The sequence below is a fragment of the Pleuronectes platessa genome, chromosome 10 (genome assembly GCF_947347685.1).
Source record: "Pleuronectes platessa chromosome 10, fPlePla1.1, whole genome shotgun sequence".
Classification (NCBI taxonomy): domain Eukaryota; kingdom Metazoa; phylum Chordata; class Actinopteri; order Pleuronectiformes; family Pleuronectidae; genus Pleuronectes; species Pleuronectes platessa.
Genome location: NC_070635.1, coordinates 25,720,368 through 25,744,688, shown reverse-complemented (window position 1 = coordinate 25,744,688; position 24,321 = coordinate 25,720,368). Strand labels below are relative to the sequence as shown.

The 24,321-nt window shown below is 41.1% G+C and overlaps 1 protein-coding gene across 8 annotated transcripts in view; it reads right to left on the bottom strand.

Moving 5' to 3' along the window:
* The window catches only part of oxr1a (oxidation resistance 1a), a 166,217-nt gene that overhangs the window by 51,423 nt on the left and 90,473 nt on the right, over positions 1-24,321 (bottom strand). For 5 of the 8 annotated variants that reach the window (XM_053433180.1, XM_053433176.1, XM_053433179.1 and 2 more), the window contains one exon: positions 5,086-5,168. The exons of 1 other annotated variant lie outside the window; for it this stretch is intronic. In XM_053433180.1, coding sequence (XP_053289155.1) covers positions 5,086-5,168 — 83 coding nt within the window. Of the gene's footprint in view, positions 1-5,085; positions 5,169-20,656; positions 20,755-21,698; positions 21,807-24,321 lie in introns of those variants that run through there. 2 more of the 8 variants (XM_053433181.1, XM_053433182.1) reach the window with 2 other exon arrangements.

Below are 24,321 nucleotides of genomic sequence, written 5' to 3'. Positions count from 1 at the left end.
GATTATGGAAAAAATCATAATCACGATTATTTTGGACAATATCGAAATCACGATTATTCAAACGATTATTATGTGCCCTTATTCTGTAGTCTATGCTTTATTCTTTAAATGACTGTAACCGGAAGTATCACTCACTTCCGGTTCAGGTAAACACCGATGACGGCTACGTGTCTTATTCCTCCGTGAAACCAGGATATCGGTGCCCGGTTATTACAACCCTTAATGATGACAACCCTAAAGGCCGGCGCATGCTTCTGTATTTCACGGCCCTGCAAGCGCAAGAGCCCTTTCGGGCCCCTTACGTGCTTATGTATCCCTTCTTACGTGCTTACGTGCGTTGCCCATTTTTTCTAAATACACGGCAAAGCTCCGTGATCCTCACGCAGCCCACAAGGATGTGATTGGTCTGCTAACTACATTCTTTCCGGAGTCGCATTTCCGGTTTCACGCCACATAATACCGGCAGAAACAACGGAAGATTTAGAAGAACGAATATGGACCAAATAGAAGAGCGTTCGGCAGAATAGATCCGAAAGTATGACCACTTGTACAACCCGTCACTGACTGGCGGATTTGTCCGCCAGAAAAAGGATCGCGGGTCCGGTGTGAACAGCCAGGAGGCTGCGCGCTTAAGAATGGACGCGGGGCAGCCACTACATTGTTGTGGTGCTGCTCCTAGTCGGATCCTTGAATCCGAAGTGTTCCCATACAAGAGAGCTTTTTCTACCCTTTTTGTCGATCAAACGGGGCTGCCCTCCCTCTGCCATTTTCCACTCGCGCTGTTTTTTAAATACCGCCGGTCCCCACACACACAACACGCCTCCTTCACTTTACAGCTGGTTGAGAGTGAGAGCCAGTCAGCTGGGCCGCTGAATGCTTTGGGGGAAGGACTGAATGTCGCATGCTCTTTCGAAAAACATGCCAAATAATAGTTTGTTATAATCGATTATAGTAGTTTGGAGATTGTTTGACATCGAAATCACAATTAAAATTTGATTATTTGAGCAGCCCTTATATCTGTTGACAAGTCCAATCTTTCTTCCCCTGCCCACAAACTAGAATCCAGACAGCACTTCCCCTCAAAGGGGCTCTCTAGTGTCACCATACAAAATGTGATCATCGCTTTGCTGTGCCAGGTCGGCTGAGAGCGCAGCAACAGACTGAGTGTGTGGGTGCGAGGGTTAGGCCACAAATTCACCAAAGTTGAAGATATCAAAGAACCTAGTTCAAAAGACAACTTAAAACATTTATTTTTACTACAGCAATTAACTAGATCTTGCACTTGCCTGCACTCCTGTGCTTTTATAATTATTATCACTTTCTTTCTTTGACTGATTTCAAGCATTTTTTTATCTAAATATATTTGTTAATATCTGACTATAGTGGCATCCGATCTTGATGGTGGATCATGATCTTGCTGGCTGCTGACCATAGACTATGATTGCAGCAAGACTGCTTGATACATAGTATTTCTCCTCAGATACTAGACCATTACTGAAAATAATCCATCAATTCATTGACCTTCAGTTGTCCTTCAAAAATTTTACCCATATCAATGCTGCTAAAACCTTTATTCTGATGATGTCCTCCTCTGAACTTGACATCTATTGCACTTTTGTCCGTCCTGGGAGAGGGATCCCTCACATGTGGCTCTCTCTGAGGTTTCTACATTCTTTTTACCCTGTTAAAACGGTTTTTAGTGGTTTGTCCTTACTCTTGTTGAGGGTTGAGGGCAGAGGATGTCACACCATATTAAGTCCCTATGAGACAAATTGTGATTTGTGAATATGGGCTATACAAATATTTATTTTATTTTAGCATCTATATTGTATGTAAAGCACTTTGAACTGCATTTCTCATATGAAAGCATCTTTACAATTAATGTTTATTTGTATTAATAATAATAATAATAATTCCAGTCCATCATAATGTAGATGTTATCATTGGTAATGGGAGATTGGAAAGAAAATGACGAAACTGAGGTATACAGAGCCGGGTCAGGTTATGCCGAGGTCTGACTGCCTGCTGAGAAATGTTCTATGTGTCACTGGAAACTACATAACTAAAGTGGATACCACCAATGTAATCCAGAGTTCTGCCTGCATGCCGTGGATGGGGAAAAACTTAAAAACACACAGATGCAGCTTGATTTCTCAAATTGCTGCCGATCATCATTTCAACTTTGACAGACGGGTCCATGCTGAAGTGTTTCTGAGAGAGTAGGGAAAGGAGAACGCCATCCAGGCAAGGAGGGGCTGATTCAATGATTTGCCTGTACACAACTCAAACAAAACAGTCAGAGATCTGTTATGCTTGCACAAGTCAAAATGTAAGTATTAAAATCTCAGTTCATTATGACACTTTAGCAGGATAAATTTGACTGTAGAGGGGTGCTACAGTTGAGGTAAATGATGACAAGTGCTAATTCTACAGTTGCGGGTAGGTCATAAGCTGTAGCTAATTAACATTAATTTCATGAATATGTTGATAGCAGACCAAAAGTCATCTTGTTTGCTCTCTGAGAGCTGCTGTCTACACTCAACCACAAACTGTTAGCATAGCTATGTAACAACGAACCATTTAGATAATAATTTGGTATTTGCAGAGGCCCAATATTGAAAGTCTGGGAACAGGATTTGGTGCCAAATAAAATACTAAATAAGGACATCTCTAGTTTCACCTAAGAATAAACCGCCTAAACCTTAACTTCTCTTTACATGCGAGTGCTGATGATCCATAAAGCCATGTTTTACAGAGCAGTTACTTTTAACTTGGAGAGTGCAATATTATCAGAGGCAATTTAAAGTAAGGCCAAACCTAAAAAAGTATTACCCAAAACATAAATACAGCAATCTGTAAGTCGGGAAACCCTGCAGATCTTTGGAATTCAAGTAAAAATGTAACTAGCAGACCACTTAAAGCATCTATATCCAAGGTGTGATAATGCTGTATGTGGAGAAACATGTGTGTATCTCACTAGTTTATTTTCTTTGACTTTGACTGGCTGCCCTCTCAAGCAGTCTGTGGGAAGACTGAGCCAATCCACCCACTGTACGGCTCACCTCTGTGCCGCTCTCTGCCTCTCTCCGTCTGCGTCTTTCTGTCTTCTCATCTATCTCTGTTGTTCCCAGAGACTTCAAACACTTTTTTAATTGGATGCAATTCAGCCAAAAGCTGGACTTGGCTGAATGGACTGGCGTTATCAGTGTCTAGGCAGATGGGTTGTAGCTGCTAAGGTTATTTCTCAATGCAAAGAAAGGGCAAATAGACAGAGGCCTGTGTGTGAGGTAGAGGGGTGAGAGGGTGGGGAGGAGGAAGACGGAGACGGACGGATATGTTATTGATAAGGAAGCATATGAGGAAACTCTCCTTTTTCCTGTGGGCACCAGGCAATAGATTATAAACTTATCTGCTGGATAGCGAAATAAGGAAACATCACTGGCTGCCCGCTGCTCCTCCTCCCCCCCCAGCCAGGAGATGAGTTTATGATAAAGCTGCTTCTCAATCACTGGGACCGCGTTGGCCACATGACCCTCGGAGTTTAGGGGGAGCTTGGCCATACTGCCTTAGATATTACTGCTGGCCCAAAGCCTCCTCGCTTAGTGATGTTGCAGCATGTCGTGCTACAGGACAAAATCATTGGCAGTACTTGATTCATCGTCACACTTTTAGCTATCTAAAAGGGGGTAATAAGGACAGAGTGATGGCTAACAAGGACAGAATTGGTACGCTGTGTGATTGAGAGCTAAATCTCCCCCCCCCCCCCCCCCTACACACAAACTAAATGCTGAATATATCCCTATTTTTCTTTACAAAATAGCATTTCATTCCATCTTGCAAACTCTTTGAGGCCACTGCTGCCCACATCAGGGCCATGACACAGTGCTTTGGCTCTGAAAAATATCCTCTTGTAACAGTTTATGATGTTCAAGCCCCGGAGAAGTAAACAAGGGCCTTGTCAGTCAGCAGGTCTAGGATGACTGGCAGGTTGGGGAGGTGGTGGATGTGGAGGTAGTGCCGGTGTTGCTGAGGTGTTGGAGATGGGGGAAGGGAGCCAATCACAGCAAAACCTACAGTAGCTTCTGGAGCCGGAGGCAACAGACAGAGAGAGCCAATGGAAAGGTAACTGTCAGAGAGAAGGGAAATGAAAAGAGGAGTTTGGAAGGAGAGACTGGAATGTCAGAGAGAGACCATGGACCTTTCCTTCCCTCCCTCCCTCCCACCTCTCCTTACTCCCTTCATCTCCTCTCTCCCCGGCAGACAGGCAGACATTCGGAGCTGAGCCACAGCAATCCTACTTCTCATTGTTGCCAAGGAGAGAGTGAGAGAGAAAGAGAGAGAGAGAGGCAAGGAAGGGCAAGGCAGTCTGATTGCAGCTGGATTTGAGGGTCATTTGAAGAACACAACCAGGCAAAGCAGAGACTGGCTCCATTTTCAGTTCACACCAGGGAACCAGAGCCCTCTTCCTCTCCTAAACAACAGCTAAATCAGTAGAAATGACAACGCAGTTGGAAGGTCATTTGCAACACAGCGAGCTCTGTGAAGGAATGCACTTCGATGCATGGCACGTAGAACGAGTGGAAAAACAAATACATGTCCTGCCAGTGCTCCTGCCCGTCTGTCCCCTCCGCATCCAGCTGGAGGAAAGGTATGGAGCAACTAACATTCATGCCTCTTTTCTATATATCAAAATGGAAAATGGAGCTGAGTATTAAGCCTCTGCACAGGGGAATCTTTAGCAGAGGATGCATTGTTTCCATAAGCTTTCCGAGCTCCACTGCACATCTGTGTATGCAGACACACGTAAACACACATCTTAATGCAAACAGTTGAGAATGAGCTACACTTGTTACATGCTCCCCCCCCTCACTAATAAGCTACCAAGCATCGTCAGACACAGTGCCTTTACAACACACAAACACAACTGCTACAGCTAGAATATTACTGGAGCAGGTCAGAGCTACAGAAAGCACCAGCAGACGCACACAGACAAAACACAGAAGCAGCAGCGGCAGAGCAGAAGAGCATTAAACACATCGAACAACATTAACGCAGAAATAGCAGAGTTGCTTGTTTGGTACTCACAGAATATTCAATGGTCCCTTTGGGTCTCTGGAAAGACATGCGCCTCCCATCCTTCTTCTCTGGGGTCTTCTTCTGCCCGGTATCTGTAAGCAAGCGAGGCAAGGTACGCATTACATTCATGTTCCCCTCTCCCCAGCTTGTCACAAGCTGCCGTTTCCCAGCCCCGTGGGTAGACAGCTCATTCGTCAACAGTGAGCAAGCCAGTCAGCCAGCAATGTGAGCTGTGAGCGCTGGACCACTTGCTCTCTCTCACTATCTCTCTCTCTCTCTCTCTCTCTCTCTCTCTCTCTCATTCTCGCTCTGCATCTACTCGCTTGCTCTCGCTCTCTCTCTCTATCACACTGTCCTTCCCTCGCTCACTCGTTCTCTCCTGTCTTCCTTCTAGCCCACTGTACAGCACAATGACAGCCGCTGAAAGTGCTTCACCTTGCCTTCCTCCCCCTGTCGCATCTCACGACAGACAGAAACAAGGCTGACCTCCATCAGGGCACCGCCGCTCTGGATGCAAGCACAAGAGGAGAAGAGGAAGATGGATTTGGTGGGAAAGCAGGGTGTGCTAAAGCTGGAGATTCGAGAAGAGGGAAAGTGGGGGCTGAGCTGGAGGGGGAGGGGGGGGGGGGGTGAATGAAAAGGGAGGGTTCAGTGCTATGTGTTGGTTGGGTAATGAGGGTATGTTGCACAGGGAAGTGACAGCTGAGGACGAGAGTGGGGGTGTAAACTGGCAGTAATTGCAGTAGCTCCAGTTGTTTTGAGATACTTTTAAGGGTTTACAGCAGTTTTTCTACTATCTGAAATTATCTGGAAGGTTTAGGAGCAGGCACAAAGCAAGATTGATGACTGCAGGAATTAAAGCAAAAGAGGTAGAATAAATAATGGCCACAGTTTAGGTCTTAGACTGATAGGAACACGAGGTAGAGGAGATGGAGAAAAGAGGAGGGCACGGGAGAAGATCGGAGCTTGGTGAGCATGGTTGAAGGCATGGTGATGAAGGAATGTGGATTGCAATATAGAAGAGAGCATATGAAAGACAAGTATAGGATAGGATGGGAGATAAAAGAAACGGGTAGGAGACTCTTGGGACTGGAGAAGGTCTAGAAAAAGGGCTGACATTGGTATTTGACGGCGGAATAAAAATAGGGAGCATAGGCACAAGGGCTTGAAAAATAACTAAGCCTTTGTGATTGGAGGTATCACAAAGGTGAGAGCCAATAAAGCATCTTATTGGTGAAGGTTCTGGTTTTGAATTTGGTTGGAAGATTCAAGTTGGACATGAACTGACCCCTGTTCGCACTGATGCCGCCTTTCTTTAGGTGTTTCACATGACCAACGAGTCCCTTTATCATTGTCTTTCTCATCGGGTACCACAGATGGGTCATACACCTGCGTTGCTATTTCTGGGACTTGGGAGGGTTTGGTAAAAAGTGCGGAAACCCGAGCTGCGTCAGGTGTAAATATCAGCCTCGTAGAGATGAAACTGTGGGTTACATTTATGAAATGCAGAGTTAGGTTTGGCAATACATGCTAGTGCTACTGAAAACGTTGTATTGTGTTTAATTTTGCTCACCATTTTAGGATTTAATCGAAGTTTTAAGACTGCACTGCATTGGTACAATGTTTGGGCTCTTCGCCGTTTAATATAAAGAAATGGCTTCTTGGTACCTCCTATCACAGGTTGCACATGTCCATAAGCTGTGAGCAGACAAACCAAAGACTGACCTCTCTTTTCCTTCTCAGATTGTTCAAGGTTGGTTGATGGTTTTAAAGTAGGGCTGTAAATACTTCGACTCGCAGAAAGTGCGTCGACGCGTCGTTAGGAAGGTGGCTGCACACAGTTTAGGCATGGACTCACCTGACAAGCAAGCTGAAGTGAGTGAAAAAAAAAAAAATCGCCCCAGATCATCTATCATAGGTTCCCAATAGTCGCTCTCTACGGACCCAGACCTGTTATTAGATAATGACGGCGTTTCTATTTTAACCTGCACAGCTTTTTTCCGTCTTTACAGTAGTAAAGAAAATAATATTATTTTATTATTGGAGTACACTTCAGCTCAATGTGAAAATTGTATTGTTACAATTGTTGTATTGTTAAGTATTGTTGAAATACTATTATATTATACTTACTGTGTCAGTTGACATTGATACTTCAATTTCTTTTGATAGACTGCTCAACTTGAATTTACATGGTGTTCACAAAGTTATTTGAATTTACTTTGGTTTTCATTTATTTGGTTGTTGGACAGCTTAATTTAGATTGAGATATTCCTTTAACTTTAATGGAACAAGCTCTTCCAGTAATTTTATTTTGGAGTGAAATGGGAAAGTAAAAGCAGTGGACTATTTTTTTGTTGTGGAAAAATGCCTTGCAGTGCATACTATGTTTTTTTCCGATTTGTTTGTATTTGAGAGAAGATTATTAAATAAATATAAATGAAACAAGTTTGTAATCTTATTTTTGATTAATTTATTATCATAGTAATAGAGTAATTCAAAAATAATTGCTAGATTAATAAAAAAAGTAATTGTGAGATTAACGCAAAATAAATATCGTTGGATTAATCGAAAAATTTTATAATCAATAGGTGCAGTGTTAGTTCTGGTCAAAACCAATTCTCTAAGGATGGGAACTATTGCCTGATAGTCTGTCACTCCACCACTTTGATTTGTACAGATCTATCTCCCAATAACATCACACCGACCTAACATCAGCAGTTTAGCATCGCGGATGTAAATGGCAGTATACATTCCCATTTGCCTCAATACAGCCCTGACCTCAGCACACCATCACAAAGCTGTTAACATGACTGTAGACTATAAGCTCATTTTGAAAGCTGAAATTATGTCCTTTAACAATGATTACATTTTATCTGATTAGTTGTGGTTTCACATTGTAGTTTCAGGAGCACACTTAATACTTTTGTAGGACACACGTAAGTCCTGTGGTCATCACCTACACCTACATAATAAAATACTTTGATTGGTTTGTAGATGGGCGTGAGTTTGATGGAAGTAAGTTGTGAATTCCACTACTGTATTATTAATAAAGTGCATAGAAAAACTGTAAATTATACATTTCACTTTGTTAATTTTGTTGCCACTGTAATATCAATATGGTATAACTACCTGCAAAATAAATGTCCTCATCATAATGATATCAAATCATATTGGTACAGGCGAGGATACACATGCAATCCTAATTGCTTTCGCTTCTTTTTCCTTTAATGTTGTTTAATGCTGACTCAACTTCCTGCAATTGGTGCAGGAGTCTGAACTATGAACCAACAGTTATCTCCAGAGAACTTGTCTTTCATTCAATAGCACCTTGGATAAGGAGTTGCGTTGAGCGGAAACTGTGAGTGTAAAATATTACTTAGGAAGGATTATTATTTTCAGTGGAATAATACAAATTGGAGCTGTTGACTGTGAATGACTGCGTCTTAATTCCTATTAAGAGGCAACACGTTATCAGTGTGATTCCATGCTTCCCTGTTATTCAATATTATCCACCGTGTCTGTGTTTGACTGCAGGTCATGCGAGAGCAGCAGACAACATGTAACATGAGTTGGTAATCAAACAGCAGAGGTGCCAATCTACTTTGTGCGCTGCAGGACTGCACAGACGATGAGCCATGTATGTCTGATTCTAAACTGGGGCAGGCTGAGCACAGCGAGGGTAAACACAAGATCAGGCTGAAGTGCCTCAGACTTCCAAACAATACAGAACGAGTTGCAGCGAGACTCAAAGACAGACAGAGAAAGTGAGGGAGAATAACAGACATGCATTAGCAGCTGCAAATCTGTTCGCACATGGTGAGCCAGTGATTGGTCTAAAATTAAACCTCACCATGGATGGTGGCACAAGAAATGGGTATTTTATTCACACTGCAGACACACAGTGAAACACATCACTGGGGCCGTCTTCAATAAAAGGAGGCTACAGTTTCATCCCACTCCACAGGAAACCTGGAAAAGTCTACAAATCGCAGCCTTTGTTGTTTGTTTCAATTCGTCCATTTGCCTTCAGTAATATTCTAGACCTATGATTTTCAGTTTTTGGTGAAAATTCAGAGCAGTCAATTTAAATTAGTTCCTGTTCAGATGGAAAGTCTTTGCTTTTCTACCATAGGACACATTGAGACAGCATGATATAACATACTGAAAATGACAGACTTGAGCTCTTGGTGCAGAAGCTGCAGTGGATAGGTCAGAGGAAATGGGCCTGTGGCCAGTGCAAATCTAGATAAAGTCAATGCACTTATCTCTGCTGAACAGCCGAGTGGAGAAATTTCTAATAGAGGTGACCTTAGGTCGCTAGTTATCTAATTTGTTGTTCAACCAAGTAAAACAACAGTTTCCACAGCGTAAGCAATTTTACTGTTTTTGTCATAAAGAACATTTACTTGGCTCATTAATGGGCTGAATATCACTAGGTCGACTGTACAAGGAGCTGTACAACTCGCTCAGACGCTGCATCCGCCTCAGGGCCTATGTCAGTGTCTCATGCCTCACTGTCACCACAAATTAAAGAGTTTATGGTTTAACATGGCTTTAGCGGGGGGGGGGGGACAACGACACATTTTTAGGGTGAATCACGTAAAGAGAAACTTTTTTCTTTAGTAAAATAATAAAAAAAAAAAAGAAGATTTAGACTGACAAATATTTCATATATCAGGCTATCACGAGAGCCTAAATGATTTTTTATTTGCTTATTAATATCAGCCGATACGACCCTATCGCATACATTTTGCATTTATATTTGCTGACATGACTTCTATTTATTTTACACAATAAAAATGAAGGAAAAATTTGTATTTATATCTTTGTCATATGGGTTGGATAACTTCAGCCCATATAGAAGTATCAGCAACTTTTTATTCCATAACATCGCAATCGTCCCCTGTACTCCCTAAAACATTCATGTTGTTTTAATAGACAATTAAAATGTCTCCATTGAAGCAAGCAGCAACAACTATATGCAAATTTACAGGGTTTTATACAATTTCAATTGATTGGAACAATTCGATCCTTGACAAGAGCTACATACAAATGCTGTACATGGTATCCGACTTTAAAAATCATGCTGTGTTCTGTACCAGTGCATCTGTTGAGTATGATTCACAGCCTCTAAATATACAGTGGTGTCCCTCTTCGCTTTGTACACAGCCATGACAAAACTGAGGCAGGCAGGGAATAGGAGAGTTAACAACTGTCTGGCTAACATTCCCTCCCGGTCTGATAGAATACACAAGCAGCCAATTTCCCTATGCTCCCTTGTTTTCCCTGCCTACAGGCTATATGCAGCCCTCCCCGGATGTTATTTTTAGAAAAAAACCTTAACAGTTGGGGAGGCAGCAGCTCTGCACCACAGCCACACTGAACAGGTGCTGTGCAGGACCAGCTCGAGAGCCGGAGAGTCTGTTTGTGAGGGAGGGAGGACAGAGGCAGTGTCTTGCCAATTTGTGGTGCACAAAAAATTGACACAATAACTGAATAACCTGGGAAATATAATTCAACAAGCCTGCAACACCCCCCAGCCGTTGTGTTTAGGGTGTTTTTGTTTGACCTGAATGATCTATGCTCATTTTCGATGAGATTGACATCATCCTGTGATTTTCAGTGCCAAATAATAAGCTGAAATATTGATTATTCAATCAATGTTATCAATCAATACCATTGATTACTGTGTTAATGCTGTATCAGACCATTTGAGGCAATACTAAAAATCAATGAACCCATGCTTCATGGCACTTGGATTCGGATATGTTGCAGCAATTTGATGGAGAATTTTAATTTTTCCAGGTGTTTAAAAAACAAACAATCCTTTCCAGCAATTTTCCTAATGAGTTTAAGAAGATTAACATCAGCAGAATATAACGAGATAAACAAATACTTAGTCAAAAAGGTTTTTTTATCAGCAGTTTCCCTTCTTAATTATCAGTGTAGGTCTATCAAATAACCAAACTAAGAGTTGAGGCTGTCTCGACAGCACTTTGAGCTTAAAGTTAAAAATGAATACACCATGCTGATAATGATCAGGTGCTATGTTCACCATCTTAGTTTAGCACATTAACATGCTAACATCTTTCAATTAATGTAAAACACATCACATTTGAGGCTGCTGGGCATGAGGTTTTACTTGTATGTGTCATAAACCAAAGTATCTAATAAATTTGACCTGTTGGTGGTGCTGGATCAATATAAATCCGGGGATAACCAAAGTTAATAAGATCCTGAGGGTGGAAAAGAAGAAAATCTCATTGCAATCCATCAGAGAGTTGTTGGGATTTTGAAGTTTGGACCACAGTGGCAGAACGGCAGATAGACCTACTGTGGAGACAGTGCCGGCCCCAATGCTACTTGGACTTTTTAATGTGTGAACTGGCTGCGTCTCTCCATCTCATATTCACATAAACTGAATCTGTTTGGCTTCTAAATGTGGTTCAGATACAATAAGCAGTAAGTAAGAAGACACTGAGAAATCTGCAACATTTTAAAGGCCAGAAAACAAAGACATCAAAATGAGATGTTAGTTGGCCACTTTTAATACACATACTTATACCACTGTGTACTACCCAAACTACATCTTAGCTTTACATACTTACCGTCCCTCTTCCATAATGAGGCTGCTCAGTTATAATACAAACAATTAAGGGCATTAAATAAGCTCAACATCTGTTGGCATTGATGGGACTGCTCAACATCAGCAGCCCTCTGGCACAGTTTAACATTTATTTCCTCCTGTTAATGTTCTGGGTGTTTTTGGTAGTTTTTCCTTACTCTTGTTGGGGGTTTAAGACAGAGGATGTCACACCTTGTTAAGCCCTTTAAGACATATTGTGATTTGTGAATATTGGTTATACAAATAACATTTGATTGATTGAGTTTGAGACAGAAACCCCAAGGTCACATTATCAAAACAGAATAAGCTTGATAGCTAGTTATATCAGAAATCCAATGAGAGTGGCAGGTAAAGAGATACTAGGCCTGTTTCACAAAACAAATTTTGCTCTGCCATCTGATTTTCTGGCTCATGTGCAATGTGTTGGAACAATAGCAGCTCACTTGTGGCATCATCCTCAGATTGGATACAATCTAGGATTCAATTCAATTTGTGTAACACCAAATCTCAACAAACATTGTCTCAAGGCACTTTAACATTGTGAAGTTAAGACCTTAAAATTATACAGAAACCCAACAGTTGCCACAATGAGCAAACACTTGGATAAGGAGGCGTAAAGCTCAGAACATGGGTTTCGAAAGCAACTGATTGCTATTGATTAAAATCATGCAGCTACACTTGTATACATATTTACCTGGGTAAAGTTATATATAATAGGGAAAATAAATACTGAGAATGCTTTTAACTTGATATGTCAACACTGACAAGACCACAGTGCTGGGCTAAGAGCAATAGATAGAGAGCTGTTACCGACTTGAATTAAAGTCTGTGAGAGGAGACTCTATGCACTGAAATGCTTACTCAAACAAAACAGGAGTGAAAAGTGCTGACTATATCACACAGTGACAAACTCTGGCTCTAAAACTAAGCGGCTGGTGTCGCTATCTTAACACCAAGTTGTGAGGAGGACATGACAGTTTTTTGGCAGCGAAGAGGAACAGAATGTTTTATGACCTCCTTTCACATGTGCAAAATAGAAGTTATTTGATGTGTATCATGAGAAAAGTAAATTGTCCTCATGCGATCATTTGACACAAGGACAGAGTAAATGTGATAGAGAGCTGGGAGGCCAACTTCAGGGAACGGTCATGATGATGTCAAAGCCTGTGTGTGGATGCATTTGAGAGACTCAGCTGTTACTTCATGTTAAGCTCCAGATGGAAACACAGACAGACACAACCCACGTTGAACTGTTAATGACAGCACAACAGGCGCATGGATCATCTTGTTTAATGCTGTGATATGAATCAGAAAGAACGTACTTTTTTATTTTACTGCTGAATCATTTCAGCTGCAATAGGCAAACACAAGCTGCACCAGTCTTAAAAGACTAGATCATATTCACTATAGTAAGGAATTTTTTTTCTATATACTGTTGAATACTTTAAAGTTAATCTATTATGCTCATTTCCAGCTCTATGCTTTATTCTGGGACTCTGCTAGAGCAGCTTTGCATGATTCATAGTTTAAAAAAAAAAAGACTATTTATGTCACACTGCCTGGCACTCAGCCCCCTATTTAAGTCTGACTTAAACAGGTAATATTAGCTCTGGCCTCCTTAATATCCTGCTTTCTTCTGATTGGATGAACATCTGTTAACACTTGTGAGCACTGATTCATCCTCTTAGGATGGACGTTCTGAACACGACTGCTTAATCAGGTAACTAGTAACTAAAAATAACTAACTATCAGAAGATAATTGATTGGAAATGGTGAAACTTCTAAGATCCATCTGTATTCGGGTATGGATACCTGACCCCACACGTCTTATGCAGTTATTGAAATGATATTCAGGTTTTGGTCAGGTTCAGACATTTGGCTTGGCTGGGTTATGTACTTGATGTTCACACTGCATGCGCCTGTTCTGTGGAAAAACATTTGGCTAGGGGAGGGTACAAAAAACTTGAATACCTGTCGAGTTCGGATCGGGCTCGGTTCGATTTCTGTCAGACTCGGACGCGATCTGACAGAAAATGCAGCCCTATCCGTTCACGCAAGAGGTCCAGATGTCAACCCTCCTCCCCTTCTGGGGTCCAGATGATCAGAGACATACAAATATGGGCTCTGACTAAGTCAGTTTAATAAACATTTTTAAAGCACAAGGTTGCTTTTGTAACAATACAAAATCCAAAACAAACTGATAAATACAATGCCTATGCTGGAATAACATGAAACAAAGTGCAATTAACATTTTGTCGTGGAATTAGCATAGGCCACTAAACCACTGAAAGATTGAAGCAAAACTTCACATGCAGCCTATTGTCTGTAGGCCTACTTCCCTAATTCAGTGAGAGAAATTGGCTTTAGCTTTCTCTGCTGGTATTTTGAACCTTGGCAGAAATGGGGTCAGTGCCATTCTCCAACCGGCATGTAAATGTTCATTAGCCATTCTTGAACGGTCTTTGGTATTAATAATGTTAAGTGTTCAGAATGCTGATTCACAACTGTATGTGGAGCCAAATATCTTCAAGGTGTGTACTGCCACATTAGTGAGAATAGGGAAAACTCTCAAGTAGAGTCTGTAGCCTGGAGCTGGCAGCATCACTAACTCCACACTGCTCTTGCAGTCCTTCCTTTGCTTGCAGATCAACAAGTTCCACCTGTAGAGATGACATATCTACCCACTTGAAGGTCATTTTAGCCTCCTGTGAAAACAAGGTTACATTATTGACCAGAAAAGGATTCTGAATGAGAAAGAGGACCTGTTCACCCAGACTGAAGTCATCAAAACAATCACTGAAGTTTCCAATCAGTTTTTGTATGAACTGAACATGAGAAGAAATATCTCTGCAGCAGTAGGTAATTTGAATTTGTATCAACCTCCGTCAGGAATTCTCGAACACTCATATGTCCGCTGTTATGTGGAGAGGGAATAAGAGAGGACCCGCGTACAATACTCATACTGGGCTCTGAGCTCATTTATTTCCGCGTCCTTACCTCGGACTGCTGCGGGTAGGAGTCTTCAAAGTGTGTTTGGTTTCATAATGGCGTTTTAAATTGCCGCTTTTGACAACCGCAACAAGCTCAGAGCAAATGAAACAAAGGTCTTGTTGAGCTGACTGCAGGAAGAATAAATACATACTTTTCTGTTCACTCTCCTCGGAACTCAACTTTCTTAATTTTTGATAACGCCATATTTCGCCTTCATCCATGTGTCTCCGACTGCGTGTGTCTCTCTACCTAGCTCGGCTCGACAGAGTATATGATAGCAATACATAGGACCCAGGCCGCTCCACTGGGCTGGCATCATTATGCCTGATTAAAGTCTCTTAGGTGTTAAACCAGGCCGCCACATATTATTTCTTTCTTTTGAGTGAAGAGTCGCGGTCCAAATGGAAACCTATCGCGGCCGGATTTGGACCCCTGCCGTAGAGCAACAAAGAATACAGCACAAGACTATTTATTATTTAACAAAGTAAATAGACGTAGTCTACATGGATAACCCATTATACTTGAGTACAGTAATTGCCAAAAGACTACTCCAATATAATGTGTTTTGAAATAACTTGTACATACATACGATAAACTCTGATGGGGCTGTGTTCTGAGCAGTGCGCGTTATTGTAATTCCACTACTTTTAGCGGTAACAAGCATGTAACGAATAATTTTTTCAAATCAAGTAACGCAGTTACAATTACTGAAATTTAAATGAGTTCGTTACTCGCGTTACTCTCCTTTGTGAAAAATTAACACTTACAGACAAGAAGACAAGATAGGCCTTTAGCTGCTTCTGATCTGACGTCGCAGGACCTTGGTGGAGCAATGATACTGTAACAGCCCCTGGCTGGCAAAGCATGACAAGAGTTTCAAACTGATGCGTCACGGCTCTTTATTTAAACATCACATCGAGGCGCCGTAGAAAACACCGAAAAAATAGAAGACAACAAGTAAACATAAACATTTAGTCAAATACAAATACAACTGTTAAAACACCTAAACATCAGCTAAACAAACAAATAACCGCGTGAGACAAGTTTGACAGGTTAACGTGACAGCGACTCCCGTTCCGCGCTACCTGTAACAAAGGGACTAAAACCCGCTTCGTACCTCATTCTGCTCGGTGAGGGGTTTTAAACGAGGATAACCCGTCCGTAAGATAGGGAAACCGTACAGCTGGCGTCCTGTCGTTTCCTGCTGTTACTGTCATGAAGACGCAGCTGTACGGCAGGTGTTTACGTCTCAGGCTCGGACCGGAGCGAGAGATTTGGTGTGTCTATTAAATCTGTCCGCTCCGTGAGAGCTACAGGCATTTATACAAGGTGAGTCGCTATGCTTTAAAAGACAACAAATTTCTAACTTAAATAACATTATACATACTTTGAACATAAAGAACAAAATAAACAATATATTATGTGTTTGACTGTTCAGTATTGTTCATATTCATTACATTTAAAAAGTAGACATAAAAGTAACTTAAAAGTTACTTTCCCTAGTAACTAATTACTTTTGATATACAGTAACTGGTGAAGTAATTCAATTACCTTTAAAATAGTAATTGTAACTAGTAATTGTAACTAATTACTAATTTTCAGTAACTTGCCCAACACTGGATCTGAGCGGATAAAGTGATGAGGGGAGGTCAGTTTGTAGTGAACGCTTTGTGTTCAGAACAGCAGACACCTGAGGTTTGTCTCACAAGGATTACTCTTAAATACATTCACCTTATTATTTGAAACTTTGTCCACATTTAATAGGGATATTTGACAATGTCACATTATATAAACAGTAAACAAGGCAAAGCTTGAAAGGTCCCTTTTAAATTCCCCAAACCTGCAGGAAAGTAATAACACTTATGGATCCTCTAATTATGTCTCATATACAGTGGAGGAAATAATTATTTGATCCCTCGCTGATTTTGTAAGTTTGCCCATTCACAAAGACACAAACAGTCTATAATTTTAATGGTAGGTTTATTACAATAGTGAGAGATGGAATATCAAAAGGAAAATCCAGGAAATCACTTTAAATAAAATATATAAACAGACTTGCATTTTATCGAGTGAAATAAGTATTTGATCCCCTGCCAATAAATGGCTTAGTACTTGGTGGCAAAACCCTTGTTGGCAAGCACAGAGGTCAGACGTTTCTTGTAGTTAATTACCAGGTTTGTGCACGTATCAAGAGGAATCTTGGTCCACTCCTCTTTGCAAATCATCTCCAAATCCTTAAGGTTTCGAGGCTGTCGCTTCGCAACTCGAAGCTTCAGCTCCCTCCACAGATTTTCGATGGGATTAAGGTCCGGAGACTGACTTGGCCACTCCATGACCTTAATGTGTTTCCTTTTGAGCCACTCCTTTGTTGCCTTGGCCGTATGTTTTGGGTCATTGTCCTGCTGGAAGACCCATCCACGACCCATTTTCAGTGCTCTGGCGGAGGGAAGAAGGTTGTCACTCAGGATTTTACGGTACATGGCCCCGTCCATCTTTCCATCAATGCGGTGAAGTCGTCCTGTCCCCTTAGCAGAGAAACACCCCCAAAGCATAATGCTTCCACCTCCATACTTGACGGTGGGGATGGTGTTCTTGGGGTCATAGTCAGTATTTTTCCTCCTCCAAACACGGCGAGTCGAGTTGATGCCAAAGAGCTCAATTTTGGTTTCATCTGACCACAGCACTTGCTCCCAAGACTTCTCTGAATCATTCAGGTGATCATTGACGAACTTCAGTGGGGCCTGTACATGTGCATTCTTGAGCAGGGGGACCTTGCGGGCACTGCAGGATCTTAATCCATTGCGGCGTAGTGTGTTCCCAATGGTTTTCTTGGTGACTGTGGTCCCAGCTGCCATGAGATCATTAGCAAGCTCCTCGCGTGTAGTTCTTGGATCATTTCTCACCTTCCTCATCATCAGTGATACCCCACGAGGTGAGATTTTGCAAGGAGCCCCAGAACGAGGACGATTGATGGTTGTTTTGTGCGTCTTCCATTTTCGAACGATCGCACCAACAGTTGTCTCCTTCTCACCCAGCTTCTTGCCTATGGTCTTGTAGCCCAATCCAGCCTTGTGCAGGTCTACAATCTTGTCCCTGATGTCCTTAGACAACTCTTTGGTCTTGCCCATGGTGGAGAGTTTGGAGTCTGACTGATGAATGCATTTACAGGTGTCTTTTATACAGGTGATTGGTGACTGATTGACACACAGGTGTCTTTGCTGCAGGTAACATGTTTTTTTTCAGTGTATCTAAGGAGTAGGAGTATTTAACCAGTCTGTGGGAGCCAGAATTGTTGATGGTTGGCAGGGGATCAAATACTTATTTCACTCGATAAAATGCAAGTCTGTTTATATATTTTATTTAAAGTGATTTCCTGAATTTTCCTTTTGATATTCCATCTCTCACTATTGTAATAAACCTACCATTAAAATTATAGACTGTTTGTGTCTTTGTGAATGGGCAAACTTACAAAATCAGCGAGGGATCAAATAATTATTTCCTCCACTGTATTTCAAGCTGCAGAAAGATAAAAGCAATGCATCACACCAACAACAGCTAATGTAAACGTTCTTAGTTAATACCACTGAAAAATAACAAAGGAGGCAAAGAAGTCCAACAGCACTATATCAAGAAACAGGCCATTATTGCTGTGTAGCTCAACTGTAGTGCTAGTAGAGGCTGCAGTCTTTCCATTGTAATGAATATACCATACATGGGTCTAGTGGAGCTGTCAACTTAAACACAGAGAACACAGTGTGACAGGCAACAGCCCTTTGCCACCACTCTCAGTACCACTCAGCTCTATATTACACAGCCCCCAGCCGCCTGCCTCCACGGACCAGCCTATACACTTCTCTGCATTATGGGAAACTTTGCTGAACTGCATATTTGTGTGTGCATGTGGGAATGCCTGTTGTAGAACAGGGGGCTCTGGATCTGCCCTCTCCTCTTATTAACTCTCGCACCATGTTGGCTAATCTCCCTACGATAGTGTAGCTGGTAAAATGGCTTATGATCTTCTCACTGTGACACATTAAAAAGATGGACTCCGATATGTCCTGAGGGATGTTATTGTTAATACACACTCATTCAATTAATATTCTGACAGCGTGTACATGACTGTTTCCATAGTGACAAACTTGGTGCAGATTTAACCCTATGAACCCCAAGCAGCTTCAGGGCAATTTATCCTCCCATAGGCGCTTTCAACTATTTACATGTTTTCAAATCCAATCTGTACACTGCTCAGTACATCAACACTACAAACACATTTCACCATGCAGAGGCACATGTGGCTCTTATACAACTTATCCTCATATTTTTTAGTTGTAACACAATAGTGTGATGAAATATACTCCAACGTTCTCGCATGGTTACTTATTGCAGCCGGATTATCACTGATTTGGTGGCTTTTGAGTTGCAGTGAGAAGTGTAATTTATTATTATTATTACTATTATTATTAATAGTCTGAATTTTGTAAATGGTTAATTGTTGGAAAGTTTAAATGAAACAAGCAGTGTAAAGTCATTTTGATGAAATATCACAATTTAACACTAAGATTTGTATTTTTTTCCTAATGAAAACATAGGTCATGGATTATAAGTTTCTAGGGCTGTCTGAGAGCTGAAATTTGACATTTTTTTCAGTCGTTACAGTTTCAGGCTTAAAACTGTTGGGGATTCTTAAAAAAAACTATACCTTTTAAACACGCAGACAGGTTTTTGGTTCATACGGATGAAGAGAGAGAGAAAAGGTAGTTGATCAAAATAAAAGTGACAAACCTGTTTGCATTACACAGTGGGCATATTAGCTTGCGCTAATGGTGGCACTAAATGATAAGTGAGGATATCATAATGCATCCTGTGGGTAAACTGATGATCTGTATTGAATTTCATGGCAATCCCTGTAATCGTAAAAAAGGCATTCATTTAAAAAAAGAAAAATCGAAACCTAATGGTGGCACAAGAGGAAAAGTCAGAGATTTAAATAAATTCATAGCAGTGATAGCCCCATATGCCTCCAGTGTGGCAAAAAAACAAGGTTTCAGTTTAGGATTGTTTTTTTATCAATAGATAAACTTGGTGGTCATACTAGCGACAGTATCAAAATATTTCACTTGATAACTAACACTATCTTGTATATTTGTAAATTAGTTCAGGTTAATACATTTTGACAACCGTTGGTTGCAGCCTGACACAATTCTAGAGCTACACGCAGACACTGGCCACGCTGTGATGAATCATCCTCCATCTCAGTAACACGCAGTGAAATATCTGATCCACAGTTCATGCAGCTGGAAACAGGAGGTCCTGCCTGAGCCCCAGACCTCCCTTCTACTGTCACATGCGTTCAGACTCCAGGGCTCACTGATCACACTGTGATTCATCAGACCTCTGGCGTTAGGGTTATTGCACTTTGAGCAATATTTCTTTCAAAGTCACAGTTGGGAGAGGGAGGGAGTATTTTTTGTGTGTGTGTATGTGTGTGTGTGTGTGTGTGTGTGTGTGTGTGTGTGTGTGTGTGTGTGTGTGTGTGTGTGTGTGTGTGTGTGTTGTGCAGGTGTGCAAGTGTTTGTTGTAGCGGGGTAAAATGGGGATGATGAATGGTATGCCCGAAGTCTAACTCTGCACTGGCTGGATCAATAGCGTTGACACACATAATGTATGCTTGCAGTAGCTTCAATCACAACTCTGTGATTCACCTTACCATGACAGTAATGCAACGCTGTGACTCAACTCATGTGTGATGGTCTGCAGTGGGGCATTATTGACCATTGTCCATTCATTATAATAACGTAATAACCCAGAATTAATTAAATAACCTTTGGTCTCTGTAAAGACTGAACTGATGTCTTGTTGGAGAGCAGATGGTAGAAAATTGGAGAAGGTTTGCATAAGCATACCTTTAGTCATAAGTTATCTACCTTTATGGTACGATAGAGCATTTTTATTGGTTTACGTCACCTTTTGGAGCCCTGGCACACTGCATCTCGGCAGCAACACTACCCTCTCAGGTTACAGCTCCAATCAATAGCAGGAGAAGTGATGAGCTCAGCTATGAGAAACACAAACTGTGCATTATTAGATCTTCTTATTAAGCCAAAAGCAAAGGGTCCTGTTCAGGGAGCCGATTAGAACAGGCTTTAGTGTGGTACAGGCCAAACCCAGGTACAGGGTGTACACAGTATGCATTCAAATCAGGCAACATACTCATTCAAGTTCATTATATATTGTTAAATGTATAAGTTTACTCACATTAGTCACCACTAGAGTGATACGTCTCTTATAGCGGAATGTATTAGCTATCTTAAAATAAAACAGCAGATATAACAGTATTTCTAAGATGGAATATGCTAGATAGTGGGCCTGGTGATGCTAGGTAGATTTTCTTTGTGACAGAGGCAGGCTAGCTCTTTGAACTAAGCTAACTTTAGCAGTGGGCTGTTGCCTCATATTTAGCATATACACATGATACCAGTAATAAACTATTACTTTAAGCTGTCACTTCTATAATATATTAACTAGAATGGAACTCAATAGAGTGCATATATCCACCAGGGCCAAACAGTCCCCTTGTGAACGCACTTCATATTCCCTAGAATTTAATCTCAGATAAATAAATAAATGTATCAATCCACTAAATATGTCAGACTTTTTTTTCTATCATGGCCCATGTATTATTTTCTGAAAAATGTACGCTAATGTCAAAAAATGCATTGTTAAAGAAAATTGTTGATCCAAACCATGATCTGGTGGATCATTCAAGTTTGATTTGCACCAAATTTGAATGGGTTTCCCCTGACCCATACTGCATTATTCAAAGTTTTGATGCAGTAGTTTTTGCATAATCTTCACTAGATACAAACCAAAAATAAACTCCTTGGTGGAGGTAAAAATGAGACATGGGTTAAATTTGAATGCAGTACTGCTAATTGTAAACTGCAAACACAGTATTAAACACAGAATTGTTACTTTTACATATATAAAAGATTTGAAAATCGTTTACCTTTACTGGATTTAAAAAAGGCGATCTGTAACATGGGCAATATAAAATCCTCTACAAAGTGAAGCTCCTGTCTGCCCACAGTCTGTAATGGAAAATCAGGAGCAGAGGGTGGATCACCTTAATTTCCATGAAGCCAGACAGGTCTGCTGAGATCAAGAGGAAGAAGTGATGAAAGCGCATCCATCTACATGACACCACACAAGTAGGATGAGATTGGACAACTTGATGAATTGTCTTCCTCCCTTGCACAGAAACAAAACTCATCTTACAACAGCTTTTGAGCCAAATGTTAAACCGGTTCAACACAGCAAGCTCCTCATTAAAGGAGGTCAAAAAGAATAACGCCTCAGAAATGTGAAATTGTCCTCATAGTTGCCCTTTCCCATATAGAGCATGGCTCAAAGAAGAAGCTGAGCAACACATTTTAAACCCCAGTTCAAAACAAACAAACCTTTGTCAAACATTCACAGATGTTCAAAGATGAAGGATGATCATTGACCTAATTTTTCTCCTCTGCCATCCTTTGAACTGCCCAGAACGAAATGCTGATGCTACTTATTCTGTTCCAGTTACAAACGGATCAATGTCGGAGATGTAAGAATTGTGAGTCTTGCAGGACTGACAATGGCAGCATAATATTCCTAATCATGTTCTAATCCGACCTCAAACCTGCAGCCTCACACAGACCAATGTGTCGTCAAAGCTGCGTCCAAATACGTGTATCAGTTATATATTTCCCTGGGACTGTTTTGTAAAAGTTGATGAAAAGGTTTGCCTTTTAAATTTGTTTATTTCAAGTTGTAGTGGGACGCCCTAGTAGCCTGATGGTAATACCACCTAAATACAACATCCAGTAACCCAGCGGCCCCCTAATGGGAGCAACCAAAAGAAGAAGTAGGAGGAAAAGGAGAAGAGACCGATAAAAACTGGGAGCTATTAATGTTATTTTCTGATAGAAGAAAAGGCCATGGAAACAGGAAACACGGTCTTCAACACTGGTCAGTTAAATCTATACATTATGACATCATTTTCCAATGTATTTAGGGCTTCTTCAAACACTAATTAAAATATTGAAATTTTCAGTTCAGTTAAATAGTCAAGATGTTGCAATGACTCTATTCCATATTAAAAATTGTGTTGTGTTGTACACAATATATTTGAATACTCATATGATGAACAGCACTACACACAAACACCCATTTTTAACCAAGCTCCTAATGTTAAACAACTGTTACTGTCATATTTGTGGAGTCACACCAAAACACAACAGATAAGCATGACTCATCAGAATTGGCTATTTTTGGGACAGGCAGTCTTTTGAGTTACTCACTGTAGCAGTACAATCTTTTGTAGAAGTAAACCGTGATCATTGGTACTAATGCCAAATACAAAATTGAGATCTTTGAAATTGTGTAGCTAGATTCGAAAGAAATCATCACTAAAGATGCATTATCTTTGGGAATAGGAGAAGGATGTTTGCCGAGGCCTGGTCTTCTTTTCAACTGGAGGGATGAAGATGCAGTTGAGTCAATCAGAGCAGCTCTTAATTACCTTCCTATAAACGTCAACTGTGCTCAGCATTTGTGCTCATCATCTGGCCTCTTTCAAACATCTACTGTAGAAATATCTCAGAACATGTCACCAGGAGGTACAGTATAACACGGTTTCATTTTGGGTCTTTCTCTGTGTTGTTTAACATGTCATCTTTCCCACTCAGCTCTCCTCTATCATCATTCAGACATTCAATTATTGCTACTGAGCTGAGCCCCCGAGTGTGTGTTTTCATCTAGGTTTGATTTTACCTCTCAACTGACCTCCTTTCTTGTTTTCCAAGCAGGAACCTGTTATAGGGACACCCTGCTACTATGTTGTTGACAAAGTCCTTGAAGAAAGACATGGTTTCGGTAAGGTAATTGATTCTGTTGCTGACTGAAACACAGTTCATGTGGACAGAACATCCTTGAAAAGTCAGGGAGCAGTCATGAGTTCAGACCCTGAACACTCTGTTTGAGCCAAGGAGGTGCTCAGCGTCGTGGTCCAGTGATCCTACTGGGACTCCCGCCACTTACGGCCCCTTGGCGGAGCCATAACAGATTGTCCTACTGGCATGCAGGACGAGAGACTTGCTCATACAATCTGCTCAAGGACTTCCTGGAAATTAAGGTGATTAAAATCACCTATTACAGTGAGCACCTGGAGACTGCAACATCTGAATCATGCTGATAATTGCAGCAGAGTCAGTGTCAGCCTTTGGGGCAATAGGGATGGTGACAAATAATTGAGGACCCTAGGGACAGAAAGAACCTGAGAGTTCAATGTCAGGAGGACAAGGCTGCTCTTGCACCGAGGCCCTGGTGATTCAATGGTTATTAATAGAAGATTATTTGGGCACAATTGGTTGTGTTTTTAATAGTGCTGTCAGTTAAACGCGTCATTAACGACGTTAACGCAAACCCATTCTAACGACGTCAATTTTTTTCTCCCAAGATTAACACAGAGCTGCCAACCCTCCGTCTTTTGCATGTTTTCACACACACTCACGCCAACAAAAAAATGGATCTTTGAAAATAAAAACTATGACTTAATCTATTTTAACTTTCGTTGACAAGACGAGACTAGACGG